Here is a 23,252-nt window from a genome sequence, read left to right as displayed (position 1 = left end):
TTGGAGGGTGCAGTGGTGGACCATAGTTGGGCCCGGCTACTGAACTCAAACTTTGTAGTGAGTATGAGCATTCCAAAGAACCGAAGAAGTTCTCCGGTTGTGATTGGATTCTTGTTTTGCTGTGCAAGCTGAGTATTTGTAAGCCGACACATAGTAGTCAGCTGGGTCGGCGGAAACATGAGCAGAAAATATTCGAGGCGCGAAAATCTCACCCCATTGTCAGAGTCTTGACCAATAAGGTCACCAACTGAAGTACGGATATGGAAGTGCCTAACATAGACATGGCCATTCACATCCAGCCGGGTTTTTCTTTCATTCACATACCACTCTGTTTGGTGCACTGTGGCTACCGGGTTTTCGGACTCTGTGTCAACCGAGGTATCAGTGTCAACCGGGGTCTCGACAATTTCGGCTACCGGGCTATTGGGCTCTGTGTCAACCGGGGTATTGGGCTCTGTGTCGACCAAGGTATCGGGCTCTATGTCAGCCGGGGTTTCAACCATTTTGGCTACCGGGGCTTCGACACTTTCTTCCATCAAGTTTCCGGCTTCCATGTCTGCTTCTGCTGCCTGCAAAGCCTCTGCTGCTAATTCCTCAATTAAGGACATTCCTTCATCTTCTGGCGGTACAAATGCCTTTACACTCCGAATGTTCAGTGTTTTTTCCTTGAACAAACTCTCTCCAAAATCATAAACTGCTGTTATCAAAGTAGAGGTACGCCCAGTTGTAATGGATACAGGGGTGGTCGTGACGTCTAGAACCGTTCCAACAAGCCGCTTGGAGTGCTTGTTGACGCCATATCTCCGTGCACACTCGCTCAGATGCACAACATGACAAGCCTTTGCCGTCACCTTCCCTCCAATTCTAAGTCTAGGATCCCTCACTGGCATGTCTGACAATGCACCAAGCCTAATTTACATGACTCAAACCAAGTATTGGAGATGTAATGGCCATTTCATTGACGTCCAGACAAGCCATTTTACCCGCCAAAAAATTGAAAAAAAAATCGATGAACTTTCTGTTGACGGTCATTTCTCTGTCACTTTTTGATATTAAAGCTTGCTACTTTACCCCAAGCCGTTTTAGAGCATGCTGAAGACAACCGTAGCGGTAACTTTCTTTAATAATGATTTCTTTGTTTATTACCATAGGTCTGAAAAGTGTCCTCACCTGAGGACTGGTCCTCAGGTGAGCACAGAAGTAGAATAGACACTAGCAACAGAGGCAACAACAGATGTAGCCGGGGCAGCTGATGCAACAGGGACCAATGCCGGTTGCCAGTATTCAAGCATAGCTGGTGTCAACACAAACCAGGTAGCATTTGTAACATTGGGTCCTTGAGCAAGGAACCAAGTGATGATCTTCATGATCCGATCCTGCTGCGCAGGCAGAAGAAACATACAAACAGTGGTGGATGTACCATCTCCAGCAACTGGTGCCACAACACCAAATGAGATGGTTGCAAGGCGCGCCTCAGTGATAGCAGTCAACTCACTAGCCTGAGTAATTCCGTACTCCGCAAAGAAACGATGATAGGGCGAGTCCAATGACGTGGCACCCAAAAGGTTAACAAGGACATGCTCAAGCGGGTCCATGTTCAAAGCAGGAATGATTCTTGAACGCAACTGTCGGGTCATTCACACAACAATATCTCGTGCACCAAGGACAAACCAGACGAAAACACAGTATCTTGTGCACCAAGGACAAGCGAGATAACAATTTATTCGATCAACTCGTCAGCAGACCGAAAACAACAACAATGCCACAGGTCTTACCCAACGGATTGTCTTATTGCCGTTCTGTCACAGAACCAGACAATTCCCAAACAAACGGGAGCAAAGTGATTAGCAATCCAAGACTGTTAATCTGTCAAAGGTCAAGTATCTCCTGGCTTCTGAAGACAGCACGAGGTGATCAAGACTCGTCTGGCTTCTAATGAAGAGATACGAACTAACGAATATGGTTTTCACACAATCGTTGTTAAGATTTATAAGCTCTAAACTAAAGCCAAATCTACTCAATTTCATCAAGTTCCACGGTGCCAAAACCACCGTGGTCCAGTTCCACGGTCTTAAGCATGACCGTGGACCATTCTCATCAATCCCACGGTATTGTACACGCTACCATGGGCAAGTTTGCCATAGTAACCATGCTTCCAAGCATGGTAACGGTTGAGACCCAAAACAGTCACATGATGTATTTGGACATTCAACTGTCCAGTCACCAATCCAAAACAATCATTGTTGCAATCTAAAACCAATTACACATGATTAGTTTTGGCCAACTTGCCTTGGGTGTCATGACTCAAGGCATGCGCGCAATCGCGCAATGCGGTACTCAAAACCAACTTTCCAGTTGACACCAAGGCAACATGTCCCTGGGACAAGAGACATCTAACACTGTCCATGGAAATGTGAGTCAAGGTGGGAATCGTGTTGAGATTGTTTCCTTTATGTTGGCCTTATTGTACAACCCGATGTAAACGCGGTATGATCAGGGGTGTCCTGTATCGGAAGCCACGGGAGTTGAACTCAAGGATGGAGAATAGGACACAGTCCCACAAACTACAAGGAGAGTGACAAGCAGGATTGGTTACTCATCAAGTGGTTCTGTGTGGGATTTGTACCTAGGAAAGATATTACTCTATGTGGGAGTAAGATTATCTGGCACATGGTAAGAGGTCTTTCATTTGTATGGACAGACCAATTCTCATGGACTAGTAGTAGAATAATCTTCCTCTCATTGTTTTAGAAATTCATTGATCCAAATATTGCATTAGCATAGGTCCTTGTATCCGCTATCTAACCCGTGGGGAGCGTCATAAGCAAGCTGAGTTTTACAGTCCCTAAGTCCGCTTAGGTGTATTGCAGGTCATTCATAATAACGCCCACTTGCTTTACCAGGTATTGTTGATATTGCGTTATTCCTGTCTCTTGTACGTACATTGGTTGTACTATGTAACAGATGAGGCAACCGATGCAGGTTATCAGTTTGGTCTCTCAAACAAGATAATGAAACAGAGGGTTGCTTTTGAAGACAAAACACGCAATTGACTCATTGGGGTCAACAAGATGTTGTCAGTCATCCTTGTTTGATATTAAATGAAGCTATCAATTGCTGGACTGAAGTCAAACAAGCAATGGATTCAAGCCAATGAAAACCGTGGAATTAGTTGCATAGTTGCAGGATCAACAAGTTCAAGATTCAAAGGTTGCATGGATCTTGCCCCTCATGCGGATACATGTATTACGGGGAGGGTTTTCCACATAAACAGTACAACCAGGCAGAAATGCATGGTTATACCTTATTGGGATAAGTATAAACCAAGTACTGCATTCAACAACCCAGTCACCGGTATAATATTTATCTTGGATGTGTTTCAAGTGTAGGACATGACGGGAGATTAGCAAGACCTGTTGCCGTGGTGCCCAAATCAATTATGTACAAACAGTTTGATTGTTGATGATGTGCCTAAACATTTGTGTCACAACCGCAAAACAACTCTCTCTATCTATGTTCCTAATGTAAGACAAAATTGCGTAATTCTTTGGAATTACAGAGGAGTCATGTCAGGGTTCCAGGCATGGTTGCCTACCCTGACAGAGATTGATACTTGTGTTCATGTGGAACTAACAGCTTAAGAAGCATGGGATTCTAGTCTAGATAAGCTTGAACAACAAAAGTGTTTGAGAGAGTCTCAGATGTCTAACATAGCTGGTACCATGTTTATGTTATTGTTTTTCCATCGAAAACCGGAGATCTTGGCAGCTCTATTGTTGGTCAGCTCTACACTGGTTAACAACAACTTTGTTCAAGGAAATGGAACAGTTGGTCTGGATTACATTGGTAGTGGCCAGTAGTACTGTGCATACCAAGTCACGGCATTCAACAATGGAACCGATGGAGCTGTCATGTTGTTGGTGCATTGGTCTCTCAACGGCACAGAAGACTCTGTGAGTGCGCCTGTTTGGTTGTCAATCATTCAGATCTGGACTTTGAGATTCTGAGCTACAAACAATAATGTGAGAGGACTGAACAAATGCAGTGGCAGTGGATCAAGTGGTGTGCCATAGGCAATGTGTCACAGCAACTGTATTTTAATCTTGCTTGCTTTACATACCATCACGTCCTGCATGCAATGTATGGTATTGACTACGGTGAGATTAACTCATTCTGCCCATTCTAACAGTAGAAAAAACAAGTATGGTTTCATAGCATTGTTTTTAAAATCTTACGGCAAAATAACCAACAGATTTCCATTTCTATGTTTGTCATACTGAAATATCAGGAAACAGTTTAGACCTTAGCAGCCCTAATATGAGCCATGTTCTTGCATAAAAGCTGTCACTAAAATTAAGGTAGTACAACTTCAGCAATAAGCTTTCATTTAGCGCACGGGCTATTGCGAAACGTGGAAAAGTTCTTTGTGCACAAACAACAATACTGGGATACATCTTTGCCTCCGCCAATACAAAACATTTTCTAACTGTAGAGATTGGGACTCCATAACCACAAGAAAGGTTTCATCAGCCTTTACATTAGATCATCCTATTGAGGAAGAGTCATATAGTTGATGCCCTCATTCGAGTGGACAGGAATGTGTTGAAAAGCCTGTAGGGACTCACGTAAACAAAATCTAAAATTTTGTGATCCAGCAGATGGTGCTGCAGTGGCTATGTGGATTCGACCCGTCATGATTAAATAATGCTCCTGTACAAACGCTTGTCTAGCTTGTTGCAGTTGCAATTCATATGCAGGAGAAATTGGTTTCGGAGTTTTGTTGACCACTCTAGCAAGAACATTGTTGGCTGTGTCATCGTGTGTCTCCTCGCCTTGTAATCCGAAGAAGCGGTGTAAAAGACTCACAGTCCCCCAAGAACAAGGAGTAGCAGAAGCCTGTTGGCAGCGCGCAAAAAGTGAGAACGGGGTGAGGCAAAGCTCACGGAAAAAATCGCGCCAAACGTATTTCTTTGCGACCTGATAGTGTGCATCCATGACGCACCCGGATTGATTTTGTTGCCAAGAGACGAGTTGCAAAAGCAACAAATTTTGTAACCATCTTCTTGTGTTTACTGTTGAAGCACTGAAGTTTTCTTGTCCTTGTTTTAAGGATTGCTGTTACGTTCATATTTTTCTAAGATGTTGCCACGTTCACTCTCTGCTGCTGGTGCTGAATCGTTGTCTCTCCTTATTGTGTCTCTACCTCTCTCGAGTAGTTTCAAAGAATCAAGCCGCCAACTTGCAGTTATCCAGCAAAAACACAGTTATGATACACAATTACGTTGTTCACAGGATGGACGTCTTCGAGTAAATTTCGCATGTCCAGCTATTGTCTCTCCCCAATCGAGAGCTTATGTAAAACGGTGTTGTGATTCGATTTCCTAAGTGGAATTGAGTAAATCACTGTCAGTTTCGAGTCTTCAGAACCGTCTCCTCTCGTTTCAATAAATTAATATGTGTCAATGTGCGCACTAAACAGAGCTGTTTTTGCGTTCCCCACTTAACTTGGCACAAACGTAAGAAACGCTCCCATCGATCTTGCTGTCGTGCAATCAGAGTCAATACACCACGAGGCAAACCGAGACCTCAGCAAGAGTATTGACTGTGAAAGCAAGTTACAATTTGTGTACCCCTTTCCCAGATTTTGTTCGACAGAGCACCTTCGAATTAAAAGACCGATATTTCTCTTAGTTGATTTTCACAAGTTCCGAGTGAGAAAAGAGCTTGAAATATACCTGTCTTTAAGTCACTTCAGGCCCGTAAGAATTAGAACATCATGGAGACACCGGACTCTAAAAGCGGCGCTGCAAACCAACGGCCTCAATACCACTACTTCTACGGCAGCATTGACGACCAATCGCAAGTCAACCGCCGGGAAAACGCAGTGTCCGTCCCAACTGATCAAGACTCGTTGGTAGGCGAATCTTTGCTTCCAACCGACAATGAGCAAGACGATGATCGATCAAAAATTGCAAAGCAGGACTTTCAGCAAATTGTCATGTCCAATGTCAATGGCGTACGGCCCATCGACTCGAGTCGAAGTGAACGGATGGAGCCCAAATCCTGCTTGCGATTCTTCTCGATAAACAATTTACGCCGTCAGCATCCTATGGGTTATCTTCTTTTGTCTGTGGGTTCCCTAACATTGTTGGCTTTCTTGTGCTCGGTTATTTTCTTTTCAAAAGGCCAGTCGGGGAGAGTGATAAGAACACCCAAGGAAGAGTTGAGCTTTCGCATGCCGTTTCCTTGGGTGGATCGGGCACAGTACGGCGACCCAGTCTCTAAAGTTCTGGACAAAGACCTTTTTCATCCGAGTCTCGTATACAAAGGAAAGGATCCCTCCCGAGTTTTTATCTTTCCCTTTCCAACCGGCGCATTTTGGACGAATTTAGTGTTGCCTACGACCGCGGATCGCGGCTTGTCGTATCCAATTGTTGTCTACCCGTACGCGTATAAATGGTCCAAGGAGCTGTTACAAGTGTCTTATCCAGCAAGTCATCGACGAGAATTACCTAAGGAGATTCACGATGACTTTTTCCCTGACCTTACTTTCGCCAGTGTTGAATCTACCAGTCAGCGCCATATCACGGCCTTTGATCCGTTGAGTGTGACAGTGCAATACTCTACTATGAATGGAGGTACTTGGGAATCATATCTTGTTCAAGGTAGTCCGTATGTTACCCTCAGATATGATAATGTGACACCAAAAATTCGGGCACTTTCCATTTTCAAGAGTACGTTTTGTCCGCGAGTCGAGGCGTTAAGGAATGATACAGATCGCTATTTAAGTTATGGAGTGTGTTACAGCATTGAAAATACGGATCCTTCAAAAGAGAGCCAAATGTCGCTCCATGGAGTTCAGTTTATACTGGAAACACAGGAGGGCATGAATTGGATTGTCTTTGCTTCCGAGCCCGTTACTTTGCAATTCGATAAAATCCAAAAGACCACAATTACAGCATCGAGCGCATTCAAAGGTGTTATCCGGCTCGCCTATATTCCTCCGTCAGTTTCCAAACCATCCAACAATGTAATTGATGTAACAAAGTCAACTGGTCTGCAGCGTTTGATATATCATGCTGGAGTATACCCTATTTCGGGGGAAGTGAGCTGGTCGTTTCGGACGTCGGCGCATAATTCTGCATTGTCAGCTGCCACCAAGTCGTTAAATTTCTTGTCGGGAGCAAAAGGAACAAACGCCGCTTCGGAGTCAGCTGTGAAATCCGTTCTGTCGTCTTCTTCCTCTCCTGGTTGCATTGGTACAATACAATTTGACTTTGGAGTGAAAGCCTTTGCTCCCGCAACCAGCGCAAGCGCAGCCGATTCGTTACTGATGCTAGCTCTGCCTCATCATGCGCAGAGTCTTCTTTCAAGCGTGCAACTTCCTGATGAAACGTTTGATCTTGCTTACAAGTGTATTAAAGGCACTATGACTCCTATTCTCGGATCGTCTTGGGTATACGATGAAAACCTGCCATCCCTGGGCTTCGATGGAGACACGGGATCGAATAGCAACAAGGCGTACCTTGATCTCAACATTCGATCCACCCTCATTGAAAGTCTCGAAAAAGATATGAACCTGGCCTTACCAACTCTTACCGAGAATATTTACGGATTCGGCAAGCAAATCGCTCGTCTGTCACAGCTCGCGCACATTGCGGACGTGCTCCGGACTGGTGGCGTTGAAGTCGATGAAAATACAAATGTTATGAACAATAGCAAGCTCTTTGAATCGCAAGAGAAAAGGCTAGATTTGATCTTCAACGGGACGCTTTCCCTTTTGACAAGTCGCCTACAGCAGTTTTTGACGAGCAACATTTCTGACTCACTAGTCTACGATACAAATTTTGGCGGAATGGTGAGTGTCGACGGCCTTCGAGATTCAAACAGGGACTTCGGAAACGGCAGATACAACGATCACCATTTTCATTACGGCTACATATTGTATGCGTGTGCAGTGTTGGGAAGACTAGATCGTTCGTTCATTTTGAAATACGGAGACAAGGTCGATGCGTAAGTCCAAACATCCAAATACTAGGACAACTTTTCTTCGCAAACCTTATCCGCTTTTTGTTCCGTTCAGTATCTTTTATGATATCGCACATGATTCTAATTCGGCGTCACAGACGGGCAACGGGGCCTTCTTCCCTCTAGCGCGGCATAAGTCATGGTTTGACGGTCACTCCTTTGCGTCTGGTCTCTTTCCGTTTGGAAATGGAAAGTCGCAAGAGAGTTCGAGTGAGGCGGTCAATGGTTACTACGGAGCATATCTTTGGTCGCTAGTTCGGCATAAAGAAGCGGAAACTCCAAATGAAAGTACGTCGGAGGGGACAGACTTCGCCAGATTGCTTCTGGCTACAGAAATACGTGGAGCACAAACATACTGGCAGATGATACCTTTAAAGTCAACAAATCAAACAGAGGTGACCGGTGTCTATAGTAATTCGTTTGCTAAAAATTACATGGTCGGAAACCTTGGAATGCTTGACGTCATATGCTCAACTTGGTTCGGTACGTCACAGCTCTACGTGCACATGATCAATTTCATCCCACTTACGGCGGCTACTGGAGAGCTATTCAGTCGAAAATATGTCACTGAGGAGTACACAAACATACTCAATGGTCTTGGGGAAGTTGAGATGGCTTGGAGGGGCTTTGTTGTTGGGGATCACGCAATCATGGACCCTCAGGCGGCCTGGGAGGAAGCGCAAGGAGTCTTCAGCGCTGAACTCGACGCCGGACTCAGCAAAAGCCAATTGCTGTTCTGGATAGCAAATCGTAAAGGATTTTCGCCGTCTATGATTACATTATCAGCGGTTGAGAAAAAATCTGAAGCATCAACTATTGTGCATGATCGTTTTATAAAGTATTCCTCTTGCCTGAACTATGATTCATGCCGCAATGGTGGACTTAGTGGTAATTGTTGTCCAACAGACGATGGGTTGATTCTCGATTGCTGTAATATATGATAACTTTACAACGAAGGAGTGGGAGCCAACAGAAGTTTAGATCTCGGAAAAGTGATGAAAGGGATTAACAGTTAGATTAACTTCTTATCAATGTAGATTCTATTGGAACCGCTATCTGCACATAATTCGAGAAAAAAGTCTTTTTCTGCATGTCTGGGGAGACTTTTCAAAGTTCGACGATGTTTGAGAGATCAGCCCTGAAGCTTGCCTGGCGAGGATTCAAGATAGTTACCGGCAGCATCAGGGAGGAAGGGTCCGGGCTTCATGGGAGATTCTTCTGAAGACGAACATTGAAGCCCAACTGAAGGGTTACTATTGTTGAGCACCGGTGCATCAGCAAGCACATCGCCTACTTCGGTGAATCCAGTAGATCGGTCAACTTTGATTGCTGGAGAAAATGATTCTACGTCTATTTCTCCTTCGTCTTCTTCAGTATTTTTATTTTTCTGGACGCTGCCGTCTCCACAAAGCGTAGCACTCCACGCAATTCCATCGGCCCTGGCTTGTTGCAGCTCTTTCACAGACTCAGAACTCCATGTAAACCCTGATTCTGAGGATTTCTCTCTTATTTTGTTGAGTAAATTTGACGTTAATCGAATCCCAACACTTACATTGTACGCATACACGGCAATGATTTTCCACTGACGAGTCCACCCGAAATCATCTCGTCGATGATCGCGTCGTTGTCTGCAAAGACTGACGACAAACCAACATAGATAAGCAGCTTCATCGCAGAAGTGTATTGCCTGTAAGCAGTCGGCCCTTCCAAGGATTGCTAATGCTTGTGCAGGCTGGACCGCGAGTTGATTTGGAAGAGAAACTTTGAAAGGCTGATCGCTTGTCCCTCCCTTCGCAGCTTGGCTTGAAAAAAGAGTAGCTTGTTGCATGCAAATAAATGGATTGCGGCAACCAGGTTTCGCTGCAAGATCCAGAAGCAAAGTCGCAATACTCAACGATGCTCGCTCTATCGCTTGCTCCGTATAACAATTTCGAAGAAGTCCCACTGATCTCGCCAACCTTTGCATAGCTGTTTTCGTTTCGATTGACACAACGGTTTCATCGCCTGAACAGGAATGCCAGGCGTCTCTGAATGAACTACAAGGAATATTCAAAAAATTACGCATGGGATATTTGTTGTTCTCCCCTTCGAACCAGCCTCGGAATCTTGTTTCACTCCCTTGCGGTTCCAAGGCACGTTTCTTTGTACTGGCCGATTCGCGACCTGAGGGACGCACCGTGCCTCCCATACCAAACTTGCGAATTCTCTTAAATTCTAATGCCACACGTTCACCGTTAGCGCCAGCAGCAGCGCTTCCTATAGCAGACTCCCAAACTTTCGTATTTAAGCAGAATTGTGAAATAGGCAAAATAATACTGAGAGCATTCAGCACATTTTTGTTCTTCTCGAGCTCTGAACGCGACAACTTGGCTCGCTCCAAGCAAATCTTAGCGAAACTCAACAGGAGACTCAGGCCCGAATCCTCCCCAAAAGAGGCAATAGAAAAGCGCATCTCTGCTGCCTCTATATCGCCTTTTGTTTCTTCATACCACTGAGTCTTGCGCACTGCCATCAACTGGTTTCTGAAGTCGAAAGCAGATGTTTCAGGAACAATACTATGCATGACGTGCCAAACCTGCTCAAGCTCGATCTCAAGAGATAATCCTACAAACCCAGAAGTTCTAGAATCTGCTGTTGTAACTCCAAACAAGTTTGGAACCTCGCGGTAGCGCAAAAGCTGCTCAGCAAATTCTCCCTTCTCCCAGCCAGAAAAGAACGATACGTTCTTAGCGACGCACATGTTATACGATCGCAATGCAATAACTTCATGCGAGCTTGACATCCAAGACACAGCGAACGGAGCCTCTGACAATAACTCCAGCACATCATCCTTGCAGTCCAGTGTAAGATCGAGGCCATCGTGATCACAGATATGCGAAACAGCTCTTAAAATGTGGGTATATATATTTTCAAGCGAACTTTGAGTGATATCAGAGCCCATCTGTAGCTTCGCGACCAACCTTGCAGCTTCGGCGACAACTGCCAGTAAAGTAACACATGGTTCCGGAATTGATCTGTCCCTTTCGATACTCCACATTTTTGACAATATGGACAACGACTTCTCCAACGACAATATTATCAGAGCTGTACTTTTGCTTTTATCACGCCCTGATGATATTATTTTGGCTGCAATCTGTAGGCGGAAGCGTGAAGCGGCGACAATAACGTCGAACGTATGGCATGTGCTTTTGGAACATGGCATTGATTGAAGCGTTTCTATCAATTGATCCACAAAGCCTTGTGCAAAAAGGACAGTTTCATATTCATCAAACAGGGGCCTCAAAAAATTGGCCATTTCACGCATTTTCCCTACTTCCCCAACTACTTTAGCCGTGAGCGACAGCGCGGTTGTCTTGCGAAGGGGTTCCGTCATATCCTGTCTAAAGCTTTCCCAGCATGTACCGCAGTTTTTCACGCGTCTCGTGTCTTTAGTGAACCAGCTATCTGGCTCCTGGACCAGTGCGTTGACCGACTCAAGACCCTTGGCAGCAAGATAGTCCTTTCCACCTATACCGACATACGCCAAAGACTTGAGAACTAGCAATTCAGGCGGCAAAGCCCCACTCTTCAAAGAAAGAAATATACCGGTTTCGTTTGTTAGATGGTCCTCGTCCGATAACAGTATATCTTCATCATCGCTTTCAATGTCGTGCATTTCGTCGTACGCCTCGTCTTGCACTACCCTGTTGCTAATAGAAAGTCTCTTAGCAGTTCGAATTCTAAGGAATTCGCTTCTTCGCTCATGTCTAGCCGCCCGCTCTTTCATGTAGAGAGCAACAGTATCTCCCACCAACACAGCTCCTTCAAATAAATGCAAAAAGATCATGTGACGCATCAATATAGACGAAATTTGGCAAACAGTAGTACAAGACGCGCCAATAGAGTGGCTTGACATGAACCCACATGCGACTCCTCCACGTTCGTTCAACGCATCAGCTACACTCGTCTCTCTCAATCTGCTTCCTAAGTCAAGGGTGGACAAATCCGCAATCTGCTGTTGGTGGCGGTATATAAGCTCCTTGCGAATGGATGCACGTCGCTTTACCGCTATGGACGCATTGTCTACAATCATATCCCTTGTCGTTTTGTCAAAGTCAGCCAGTTCTGCTTCGTTGCGACGAAGAAGGAGATCTTGCTCTATTTTTGATGATGTCAAGTGATATGAATCATCGCCTTCTTCAATACCTCTTTCTCTACCTCTCATAATTGATTGCACATCAATCTCCACCATTTCAGTGCTAGTAGGGCTCTCGTCATCGTGTGTTGTCGCGAATGGGAGATCTTCGGCTCGTTTTTGAAGCCACGTTAGTAAATGTGCACTACTCGTCGATCCTGCTGCAGCTTCGAGAGCTTTGCAAAGTGCTTGTAAACGCCTTTCTCGCCAGTTGAAAGTTGATGCAAATTTCCGCAACCATCGACGAAACATGTAATTTCGGTTTGTTTGGACTCCTTTCTCCCATTGAATACATTCGTGTCCAATTTGTAGCATGAGATTTGCGTAAAGTAGCCACGCTTGATAACTTGACTCAAACTCGGAGCAAGCGTCCGCTTTTGACTTCCGATTTTTCAAGTCAGTGAGCAGAGTTAGCGCCTCCGAAAGACAACCAAGCTCTATCAGCACAGTAGCGAGCTTTGCGGGAACATCGATGCCTGGAGGATGAAGGTTGTCGGCAGTTTCAAAGTCGCGCTTAGCTTCGCTTAACCAGCGTTCCGATTCGGACTGGTGAAATGTTTGAGCGCTTTCAGAAACGCCCTGCAAAACCAATACAGATGAATGAAGATGGGCAATTTCCAAGGCCATTTCAGCGGCTCGTACCCAGAGTGTGTAGTCTCTTTTGCACAGAATGGCAGCAATATGGTACGATCCGTAAGCTTTCTTTGCAATGTCCACTAATTCATTCAGCAAGGCATCAGAGAAGTCAGTGAAGGCTGAGTTACGATGGCAAGACGAATCCAATTCCGCACCGGCCTCGGTTAGATAAGATGAGAAAAAAGGGCTATGCTCAGATAAATTGTCATCATCGAGGCATCGATCTACCGTCTCATGCCGACGACGGCTGTCTTTCAGAATGTCTTCATAAACCATTCCGAGCGATGAATACACTTGTGGGGCAGAGGGCGCCTCCCGAGCAACCTGCTTCAGCTTTTCGATAGCAAGTTTCGACTGTCCACGGGCGTGAGCCCCTAGGGCATCGCCATGCTTGTGTGCCATACGTTGCGATTTGAAATTTTTGAGGCGATGAAGCGATCTCTTTCGCGGTTCTGAAGAGCCAGACGTTTTCTGGGGTGAAACCTTGGCTAGGTGGGTACTATCCACTTCTTCTTCAGGGTGCTCGATATCACTTTTTTCATATGTATCCGGACACTCACCCCCTTCGTTAGGTTCAGCAAAATTGTGTTCCCTTTCCCCATCTCCTGCATCTTTTGAAACCTCAGATAAACCGTCTTCTTCTTGTGTCTCTACCTGGGTTTTGGTTCCAAACACAATACTGCCTTCGATTACTTTGTAGTCTTGAGCGGCTTTCGAGCCACGAAGTCGTTTGTGTGAAGTGTCCACTACATCCAATATTTCCTGCTGCTTGGCTTCGCGTTTTTCTAGGTCTTTTCGCTTTTTGGTTCGGACAATAGATTGCTTTCTAGGCATTTTTTTTCGAAATTGCCCGTTCACCGTCCTCCCATATTGAGCTATTTCCATCTCACTGTGCAACAGGTTAAGCTCTTGGCGTAAACGAGAACGACTCGCATTATCAACGCCATCTCTCCAGACTTCAGTCTCTATTGAAGAACTAGTCTTCGATTTTTTACACGTCGGTGGCATCTCCCTATCAGAGCATCTATTTACTGTGAGAGAAGAATTTTGAAAAGATGTGACAGTGAGTTGGTCGATTGTGGGAAAGGAAAGTCCTTTGTTTTTACTGTTGGACGGAAAAAAGCAAAAAGACGCGTCGTCTCGGTTCGGCTCCGGACATGAACCACGGACAGATCTCACAGTCAGTCTAGTCGTTCTCGCGACTCCAAAAGCGACAAACTTCATTTGTAACCGTCAGCTAATTTTGTTGGTATCGAATTTGATCAGTCGCTCGTACGCCCGCCCATCCAGAGTGTTGATTCGTTTTTCCAAGATATTGTACAGAGAGTCACAAAGGAACCTCCTCTCTAGTACTTAATGTTCCCTGTAATATTCTTGACAGGAACCTTGGTTTTGCATTAGGCCATAAAAGCAATTTGGGCGTTCCCTACCAAAGCTACTATCCCCAGCTCTGCCATCCCCCTCCAATATTTCAAGGAACGAGTGATTATGCCTGACATACCTGAAATGTGACGCGGTCGAAAGATGTGGTTGGGGATAGTGCTCCTTGGTTCTCTGTCAAAATTCTATGGTACGCGAACACGCAACCCATTCATAACAATTCCCATGCCCATAAATTTCCTTTACTACCCAATAGAATATACCATGAAGGTCAGTTCCTCATCTCTTACAATAGTATCAACAAGTCGATACCAAGGAGCACCATTTATACTTTAAGGTGCTTAAGAAAAAAATCGCAACGTCAACAATCTTTTTATGGAATCGAAGTTTACACAAGAAATACTGCCTACATTTAGTTATGAATAAATTCGCATCCCGTACTGGCTCTGTAAATACTATTCAAATTCAACACTGCGGACGCTGGGCTTGTGGACGATGGACACCGATGTAGTCTCCTTGCGGTATGTTCATCGTTTGCGCGGGCGAACTTGAACGCATTCCATTAATTGGAGGTCCTCTTTCGTGGTATATACTTTGTTGTTGTGCCTGGAGCCGTTGCATGTGCTTCATTTGCTGCTGGTAGTTGTAATAATCGTCCGAGTGCTGATGTGTGATTAGCGCATGTCTCTGCAATGGTTGTGGATCGTTTGTATGATGCTGTGGCTGAACAGTCGGCTGTTGCATGGTGTGGGGAGAAAAGTCGGACACATGCCTTTGCTCAGAATGCACCGATTCCATTGTCGGAGGCGCCGGACGGTACGACTGAGGCTGGCGCATACTGAGACCATGAATTCCTCGTATGCTGGTATTCTGCTGCATCTGAGGACCGGCAAACCCCACCATGCCTCCACTCTGAGGAGGTGGCACAACCTGCATTGAGATATGATTGAAAGAATGACAATGATCCATCTGGGGATACATGTCATACTCATCAACTTGTGGCATCGCATATTCAGGAGTACTGTACGGCTGGGTATCGTAGCTTGACGAGAGCCGAGCCCGACCAATACATGACTTTTGCATGAGGTCCGTCGACGGATGCGGAGGAGTCACAATATTAATATGCTGTGGACCACTTTGCGATTGTGTGTGATATGAGCTCGCCTGCCGCGGTTGATGCATCTGAGTATGCGCTTGGGCTTGCATTGTCATATTTGTTGCTGCGACAGCCGGAACTGGTGCATCTTCCAAGGCCGGTAGCGGCTTCACCTTGTCCAAAACATAGAAGTCTGGCTCGTTTCCTTTCTTCATGGGCTGTTTTTTATGCGTCTTTGGCAAACGTCTCATATACTTTTGCAGGTGTGGTCTGCCACGAAGAAACAACTGAATTATGGCGAAATGAACGATGAGTTAGTAGGGTACGACGCAATATTCTCTTACACACAAAACATAGCTTATTCAAATTCCATGTACCTCATGATAATATGCTCCTCGATCAGACCCCGAGCTTACTCGGCGAAAGCTCCATGCGTTAACCAAGCGATTGAATGAATGGTAATTGCTATACTCGAAAAACAGGGGCATAACCATGCTTTCAAACATACTAGGTTTCAACACTTTCCAAGCACGACCATGCGGCATCCATGCGATAATGTCGTTAAACTCCCTTTGAGCTAAAATCGCATACAGTTTTACAGGAAACTTTTGGACCCGAATTGAAGTTTCCATGTTTCCACGAGTGCTCGGGGTAGGCGGCGGAATATCTGGTGCATCTTCATCGTCCTCGTTGACGGTGCTGAAATCACGGTACATGTAAAGACTACTTCCTACGGGTTCTCCAACAGCGTAATCCCCACCTTCGTCGAGGAGAAGAGGAGGGAGACTTGATGCGCTTGCAACATCCGAAGATGGTTCCGTCTCCTTCTCGCTGTCGCTCATGGTCGCCCACGGTGGAAGCAGCTGACTGTGGATTGACGGTGAAAGCGCCATGGAGAATTATACGACTTGTGTCCGGTAGAAATTAGTTTACCCCTGTGCGATCTCTAGGAAAACTCGAGCAGTGCCCAAAAACTACGTTATTATGAGCAAATGACTATGGTAGTCACGAGTAATTAATGATGATCCTTTATTTATTTAGGTATTTAATAAAGGTCATTCATATCGTGACTTGGGCCATGATTGGAAGAGGCATCTATTTTGATAGACACAATGACCTTTTATCCTGGCAACAAGGATTACCTTGAGTTCATGATTACAGTTTGTCTTTTTTCGTTCCGGGACCTGACTGTGTCAAGAGTCTAACTTTCTAATTTGATGTCTCACAGTCAAGAGTCTAACTTTCTAATTTGATGTCTCAAGAAAAGGTGTCGCTATCAACGGTTTCCTCTCCACTCCAACTGCTCCCGATGAAGATGCCCGTCAATTGCAAAAAAAGCACTCACCAAGGTAATAGAGTACTCATCAATAGCCTGTGTTTGAAGTCTAAATTAGATGACAGCTACATTGCACAAGGTCTTTACGTTAAAGCCTTCCAAATAAATCATCTAAAGTTTGATGCGGCTCGCGACAGCATGCCTCCTCAGGCGGATGTCTTGTACCTTTGAGATATTCTACTAACTGTATGGTTTTTTAGGACGAGAGTTTGCTTTGGGTAGACGTAGGATCCTTAACGGTGACATACGATGTACGTCCATCAGCGCTCGTCCACATGGTCCTGCCCGTAAATGGATTAAAATGAGGTGTAAAGTCATCTGACGAGCGAACCCTTTCTTTTTCTTCAAACGAATTTCTTTCTAATTCGCGATATTCGATCAGCCTTTCAGTTTCGGTCTGCTCTTCATTCATTGAAGAACCTTTTAATGCATCTGCATCGTAGTTAAAAATCGGGGGCATCGTACTAGGAGGATGAGGCGTAATTTCGGGGGAGATAGTAGGCAGAGATGAGGCTTTTTTGCTGCCTAAGATACCTTCGTCTTTCAGCTGGGCCACCCATCTCTCGATACGCTCAGCCGTAAGTTCCTCTTGATTGACTTCATCCAGAAGCAAGCCGCAGAATTTTCCGTCCCTAATACTCTTCGATGCTTTAATTGCGTAGCCTTCTCGGCTCCATAAACCCAGCATTTGGCAACCGAGGCTATCGAAGACATCGAAGAGCTCACCAGTCGCATCAGCATAGTTTTCAGAATATGTAATCTGATCCCCTAAACCAAATACAGCTATTTTCTTTCCTTCTAGAGTACTTTTCATGAATGCAAGTTGGTTGTAGTAGAGCACGTCCCAGCCAGTTCCACTACGTTCTGTATCGGCCCCTGTATTCCAGGTAGGAGTACCGACGACCAATGAATCATGAGACCCAAAGGCTTTCACAAGGTTGTCTACATTTTCGACGTCAACCGGTTCGGCGGCCAACTCGCTGCCGAATGCTTTGTATATCTGCCGCGCGCATGCTTCGGTGCTACCGGTGGACGTGCCGAAAAATATTCCGACAGCGGCCATATCTAGTGACACAGAGCGAGGATCCGAAGTACGAAATGATGTAATTGGTGCAAACGATGCCGATGTGCCCAAAGCCGAAGCGGCGAGCAATGCGGAAATCTTATTCATGGCGATGCTATTTCCACCCACCCAAGAAATCAAATCACCTTTGTTCGCGTTTCAGAATATGTAGTTCCCACAGGTTTGTCAGAGTTGCAGAGCACACGTACTTGTTCGCGTCGAGATCAGATTCCAAGGAAGAGATGGCAAACGACGACCTGCATACTTCAGCTGGTCGGAGCACCGGAGCCGGCCTTCTGGAGATGGCTGAAATACATGTGTCGCTTTGTATAATAGTTGGTATTTGCAGTCTGCCAATCGACTTATGCTAGTGTTCGTGGCTTACACTTATTGTCTGGAGACTGATTGGCCGGAATCAAAAGTCCGTTGCCCGTCGCTTGCCACGCCAGCCGTGATTGAGATTCCTGCCTCCCCCATTTTTTGAAAAGCACCCAACCGTTCGCCTCCATGATATTTTGTGGATCTCCCGGACAAATTTTCTGTTGCGATCACCACCAACACTCTCAAATTTCTTTCTCTCATCAGAAAATTTGAAGAGTCATGACGGTCTCTTCTCTCTGGAAAGTCTTGGACAAGGCCGGTTGCGCCACCCCAGTGGGTATAGCAGAGTTTACTGTTTATGACCCACAGCACTACGCTCGTAGTCAAGAAGCACCCAATGAGGCGAGTCCGTGGAATCACAACCTGGGCGTTCGTCCATCTGCAATACGAGAGCAACACAAGGCAACCACATTGGCGGTGGATTTGTCAATTTGGATTTGTGAGTCCCTTACGTCCCGTGCGATGACGGAAAATCACGCCAATCCGGCTCTTCATCTGGTCTTTTCACGAACAATGAAATTGCTTTCCCTGGGAATAAAGCTTATTTTCGTGCTTGAAGGCAAGCGACGCGTGCAAACGGCGGGAAAGCGAGACAATTTTCGTAATCGGCGCAGTGGCACTACCTTTTGGAAAGCAGGTGAGCAATGTCATGACTTGTTGACACGGCTTGGCATTCCAGTTTTCCGGGCCAAAGCCGAAGGTGAAGCTCTTTGTGCTTTACTTTCACAGCGCAATATTGTTGATGGTGTAATTTCCAATGATGGGGATTGTCTACTATTCGGAGCCCGAGTTGTATACACGAAATTCTCGGTCGAAAACCTTGTTGAAGGTAGTGTTATGCGGTATGACCTCGGCAATCTTCGAGCCCTGATTGACCACGCCGGCGACAAAGAAGCCTCAGACCAGCTTACTGGATCGCTTTCTCTCAGTCGTTTTGACCTCCTCTCTTTTGCATTGCTCACCGGCAGCGACTTAGCAGGGAACGGACTACCGAAGGTTGGGCACAAAAAGGCCATTCGTTTCATTCGAAAGTGCCAAATCGACAACCCCCTTACGACTGAGATGGCCTCCATTGATGAGGTGAAATCATGGGCAGTTGCCGCTCATGTTCGACCAACCAACCTGCCACATCAAACGAAAGCGAACGAAAAATGCTGTAGTCGCTGCTGTCATATCGGAACCAAGCACAGCCACGAGAAACTAGGGTGTGAAGCTTGTGGTACTGCTCCTGGAGAACCATGCTATGCATTCTCTACGGAAGATCGCTTCCGAAAGTCTCTCCGCGAAAAAGCTCTAAAAGTCATTCCGATTTTTGAGCCTTCCCAGGTTGTTGAGGCCTATCTGCGACCTAACGACAATCAGCTCCCCGCTCAGCTGGCTGGCAAGACCTCAAATCAAATAAAGATGGACCCACCGGACCTCAACGCTCTCTTGCAACTCCCTCTAATACTCAAGGGTCGTAGTCAGGAAGAGAGTCGCGAGTACTTGGTTCGTTCAGTTGGCCGCCTCTTATCTCGTGCTGAACTATTTCGAAAGCACGAGGAAAGCGATGAAAAAGAACTGATGACTTCTTATCGCCGAGCGCGAGAAAGACCCATTCCCCACAAAATTACGAACTCAATGACGCAGAACGGAGTGCCTTCTTACGAGGTAAAATGGTTGGTTAACGCTACCGTGACTGATAATTTCGGTGAAGGAATCGATGGCTACGAATATTCCACGGTTGAACCTTGTGACCTGATAGCGAACCGTTACCCCGTCCTAATAAAGGAGTTTCAGCAAGCGGAGAAAGAGCGTATGAAGCAAGGAGACGGAGAAAAGCTTCGTCGTTTAGACTTTCTACAATCGCACCTGTTCCTTCACAGAGACCCGCAACGTCCTTCAGAAACCGGCGACGCAAAGAAGGTGAAACGATCGAAGCACCGAGCAGGATTCTTTGAGACCAAAGAAGCAAGCCTTCCAAAACTCTACGCATCAAGCAGACGAAATAATCGATCCAAGCGCAAGACGGGAGATGACGTTGGTCATTTGTTACGTTATATTGTCCGTTCTAGCGACATCACACAAGATCCATTGGGATTCAGTCCGATTGACAACTCCAAATATGGATTACTTCCTGGAACGAGCTTGCGCGGTCACTGTACTCCATCGCCGCGAAAGAACGTATACAAATCAAAAGCTTCATTGCACTCACCGGAAGGAAGGGTGTTTTGCAATATGGGTGGTGTATTCATTGAGATTACGCCGATTATATCCAACCGTCGTACCTTCCCACCCCGTCACATATTCATTCGCCGGAGTTCAGCCTAGGCATGACCTACTTCCCTCCGTCTTGGACCGAACGAGAATCTCGTTTCCGCCAGCGTCTGTCACGTGCGAGAAATACTTACAAGGTAGAATTCCTCCTTTTATTCCAGCTGTAAGCAGCACTCCGTTGTCACTGCGGTAGAAAACAACGCCGGCGTCAGCGCATGCCTCCGCATTTATGTATATATAGACATCGCAGCCTCGTCGCATCCCAGATATTACTCCGTTCTCTCCAATCAGACCGGATGCACAATGTATATGCGTCCGCTTCATCCGCGACAACCCCCCAGAAATTTGTATAGCCGGCCACAAAGCAGAGTATGTTCCGTGTACAATGGTGGGAATTCGACGTAATTCTTCAGCGGACAGACGGACTAGCAGCAACTCTGGCTTTATGAATGAAATTGTGTGACCTTGATTGGCCCGAATACAGAGAAGCATATTGCTGGTGGCAGTCGTAGTCTGTGTTAGTCTTTCAACGGTACGTTGAGTTGCTTGTCCATAATCCGAAGCAGGCTTTTCGCGCAGCTTGAATCGTTGCTTGTCACTATCGCTGACTACATCCCGTATATCCTGAAGCGTCCATTGATTACCAATGAACTTGGGATGCTGCAAAATCAACAAACTGTCAACTGGGACGTACCCGTCAGCAGTCATCTCGAGACCCATATCTAGGGCACCGTGTCTCAAGACGTAAGACAATCTATGGCTCAACTTGCGTAAATTCTTCTTCTTTTCTGACATGAGTTGATGTGCGGCTAGCTGTGAATATACACGTAATGGATAAGGATATCTGTTTTTATAACATCTCTACACAGACTGTGATTTGCTACAGTAACAGTACATTCGTTCTCGATTTCAAAATACGTCTGGAAGCACGTCTCGAGATTGGTTACTTTTCTGACGGACACCGAAAAAACTCGTGACGTCACTGAAAAACCCATCCTAACTGCAAGATCGCTGCCACCGCCACAATAATCCGTCGTCCTGCTATCAAGTTGCTATACAACTACCGAGACAAGGGGCTACACTTGTCAAAATAGGGATGCTCTCTTAGACACAACAAAGAGTCAGGTAATTTGCCGCTTGCCACGCAAAAAAAGAACAAGTCCAAAATGTGGCATGACCGTCCATCTGAACTCTCCCGCAGGCAAAATTCGAAAAGGATAGAAAAGCCGAATGGATTCAATCTAAAAAGGGAGTTTCGCTCTTTAATGTCAGTGAGCGCGCGTGTCAAGCTCTTTCCGAATAGTTGGTGGCTTGCCTTCGTTTGACGCCAACATATTCTCCCAAAGCTTTAGCATCGCCAACTCTTTCTGTGTTCGCTCATCAACTGACTGCAGAAATACTATACGGTCTGGACCTGGAGAAATAGCCAGTATTTTTCGTGTAAACTCGTCTGAAGCTTCCTTGGCCAACGACATTCGTTCTTCGCGTTCTTCATCTGGCATAGATAAGAGTTGCCCAAGTAGTTCTTGTTGTAAAGCGGCCGCTTGCGATGCCACACGCAATTGCTGACGCTGTTGAGACTCTGTTTGTTGCTCCATGGCTAGACTAGAGGGAGCTATGCGTTCAGCCTCATCAACATACTGACCAGTCAAAGAATCAATCACTTTCTCTGAATACTGCACCGAGACAACTCGAGTGCATCCACCATCGTCATGATCCGAAAAAGCCGCCTCAGTAGCAATTAAAGTCGCATTGGTCACAACAACTTTCGTTTTGGATAACATATCGGCAAAGACGGCCATCAGTTCCTTATCGTCGCCAAATTCGCTGGAGCGCTCGGAAAAGAAGATTCGCTCGATTTCCGCCATGCCGTGATCTGGATCGTAACCCAAAGCTCGGAAAAACATTCGCTGGATCAATTCAATGCGTTTGGGCGGATCAATCGGTACCGGTGGAAATTCTCCATCATCGAATAGCGACTTACCCTTTTCCAAGTGTAATCGGACATTGGGTAAGCGCAACGCCGTATTACAGAGTGCACAAAATTCCATTATCTCGTCTCGCTGCATTGGCTGCGACGCCTCCAGCTGCATTTGGTCCCGGAGGCTCCGGTCTTGATGCTGGGAAGATTCCGAGTAAAGCACAAGCCGACAAAAGGCCAATCGAGCGGTTTCATTCATCTCATCCAATTTCAATTTTACCTGCAAAGACACAGTCTCCGCCCGGAGAGACTTTAGCTGCGCTTGTATTTGGTCGACGGTGAAAGATGTACCATTTTGCCTATTGTATTGATTTAGGACAGTTCCGAGACATGCGCTTTGGTTAGCAAGAAGGACGGCGCGAATTTCCGCCATCCGACTTGCTCCGCTGACTTTGCAGTTTTGCAATTCCGTCTTCGCTTGCGTGAAAAAAGCAAGCAGTAAAGGGTCGGGCAAGGACTTTGACATTGTTTCCATCGGCCCACTCGGACACTTTGGCGTCCACAACAATGGCGAGTCTAATGTGCTACTGTTGTCGCTGTGCTTTCTCGCGTATGTTCTGTACGCTTTAATAATGGCAAGGGAAAGCTTGCCGTATCGCGCATCTACGCGCTTGCGCTGGTGTTGACAATCGTCGAATTTCAATTTCTGTTGCGGACTCACAGCCGGTCAGCGCTGCTCGACAGAAAGTTTCCACACAAAACGTTTGATGCTCTTATCTAGCTAGAGAGAGTGGATCAGAGAACGGAAAAGCTTATACAAAATATATGAATAAAGTAACATATCGTATATAAATATGGACAACGAATAGGACGCTTTTCAGACATTGGAAAAATTGCAATGCCATAAGCAAAGAGCGAGAGCCACAAGATTGCCAACCGTGAAAAAGGCTACACGCACCGCACCGTTTGAATACACAAAAA

At 45.9% G+C, this 23,252-nt stretch overlaps 10 protein-coding genes across 10 annotated transcripts; 2 read left to right on the top strand and 8 right to left on the bottom strand.

Moving 5' to 3' along the window:
• Positions 1-316: 316 nt before the first annotated feature.
• Positions 317-890, bottom strand: PHATRDRAFT_37057 (predicted protein; the record flags this gene model as incomplete). The annotated part of the gene is made up of 2 exons (XM_002181093.1): positions 317-340; positions 375-890. 2 exons carry the CDS (start codon positions 888-890, stop codon positions 317-319), a joined length of 540 nt encoding a protein of 179 aa, XP_002181129.1.
• Positions 891-1,184: 294 nt separating this feature from the next.
• Positions 1,185-2,300, bottom strand: PHATRDRAFT_46977 (predicted protein; the record flags this gene model as incomplete). The annotated part of the gene is made up of 1 exon (XM_002181092.1): positions 1,185-2,300. The coding sequence occupies exon 1, from the start codon at positions 1,635-1,637 to the stop codon at positions 1,185-1,187; it is 453 nt and encodes a 150-aa protein (XP_002181128.1). The 5' UTR covers positions 1,638-2,300.
• A 3,476-nt stretch (positions 2,301-5,776) lies between these two features.
• Positions 5,777-9,681, top strand: PHATRDRAFT_46976 (endo-1,3-beta-glucosidase; the record flags this gene model as incomplete). The annotated part of the gene is made up of 5 exons (XM_002181258.1): positions 5,777-6,734; positions 6,960-8,013; positions 8,039-8,316; positions 8,441-8,511; positions 8,574-9,681. 5 exons carry the CDS (start codon positions 5,777-5,779, stop codon positions 8,967-8,969), a joined length of 2,757 nt encoding a protein of 918 aa, XP_002181294.1. The 3' UTR covers positions 8,970-9,681.
• PHATRDRAFT_46975 (predicted protein) lies at positions 8,428-13,997 on the bottom strand (the record flags this gene model as incomplete). The annotated part of the gene is made up of 3 exons (XM_002181091.1): positions 8,428-9,529; positions 9,581-13,862; positions 13,945-13,997. The coding sequence occupies 3 exons, from the start codon at positions 13,995-13,997 to the stop codon at positions 9,161-9,163; spliced, it is 4,704 nt and encodes a 1,567-aa protein (XP_002181127.1). The 3' UTR covers positions 8,428-9,160.
• Positions 13,998-14,683: 686 nt separating this feature from the next.
• PHATRDRAFT_37053 (predicted protein) lies at positions 14,684-15,529 on the bottom strand (the record flags this gene model as incomplete). Its single annotated transcript, XM_002181090.1, has 1 exon — positions 14,684-15,529. One exon carries the CDS (start codon positions 15,527-15,529, stop codon positions 14,684-14,686), a length of 846 nt encoding a protein of 281 aa, XP_002181126.1.
• A 147-nt stretch (positions 15,530-15,676) lies between these two features.
• Positions 15,677-16,156, bottom strand: PHATRDRAFT_37052 (predicted protein; the record flags this gene model as incomplete). Its single annotated transcript, XM_002181089.1, has 1 exon — positions 15,677-16,156. One exon carries the CDS (start codon positions 16,154-16,156, stop codon positions 15,677-15,679), a length of 480 nt encoding a protein of 159 aa, XP_002181125.1.
• Positions 16,157-16,832: 676 nt separating this feature from the next.
• Positions 16,833-18,062, bottom strand: PHATRDRAFT_46972 (flavodoxin). Its single transcript, XM_002181088.1, has one exon. The coding sequence runs from the start codon at positions 17,819-17,821 to the stop codon at positions 16,847-16,849; it is 975 nt and encodes a 324-aa protein (XP_002181124.1). The 5' UTR covers positions 17,822-18,062; the 3' UTR covers positions 16,833-16,846.
• Positions 18,063-18,313: 251 nt separating this feature from the next.
• Positions 18,314-20,404, top strand: PHATRDRAFT_46971 (predicted protein; the record flags this gene model as incomplete). Its single annotated transcript, XM_002181257.1, has 1 exon — positions 18,314-20,404. The coding sequence occupies one exon, from the start codon at positions 18,314-18,316 to the stop codon at positions 20,402-20,404; it is 2,091 nt and encodes a 696-aa protein (XP_002181293.1).
• On the bottom strand, positions 20,396-21,205 carry PHATRDRAFT_21228 (predicted protein; the record flags this gene model as incomplete). The annotated part of the gene is made up of 2 exons (XM_002181087.1): positions 20,887-21,205; positions 20,396-20,814 (listed from the first exon to the last, which is right to left on the bottom strand). The coding sequence occupies exons 1-2, from the start codon at positions 21,143-21,145 to the stop codon at positions 20,396-20,398; spliced, it is 678 nt and encodes a 225-aa protein (XP_002181123.1). The 5' UTR covers positions 21,146-21,205.
• A 413-nt stretch (positions 21,206-21,618) lies between these two features.
• Positions 21,619-22,941, bottom strand: PHATRDRAFT_46970 (predicted protein; the record flags this gene model as incomplete). Its single annotated transcript, XM_002181086.1, has 1 exon — positions 21,619-22,941. The coding sequence occupies exon 1, from the start codon at positions 22,804-22,806 to the stop codon at positions 21,619-21,621; it is 1,188 nt and encodes a 395-aa protein (XP_002181122.1). The 5' UTR covers positions 22,807-22,941.
• Positions 22,942-23,252: the final 311 nt, after the last annotated feature.

Source organism: Phaeodactylum tricornutum, chromosome 12 (genome assembly GCF_000150955.2).
Source record: "Phaeodactylum tricornutum CCAP 1055/1 chromosome 12, whole genome shotgun sequence".
Lineage (NCBI taxonomy): Eukaryota > Bacillariophyta > Bacillariophyceae > Surirellales > Neidiaceae > Phaeodactylum > Phaeodactylum tricornutum.
This window is presented reverse-complemented; position numbering and strand designations above follow the sequence as displayed.

Coding starts and splice junctions, on each gene's coding strand:
- PHATRDRAFT_46972 (XM_002181088.1), bottom strand. CDS start 17,821: ATGAATAAGATTTCCGCATTGCTCGCCGCTTCGGCTTTGGGCACATCG.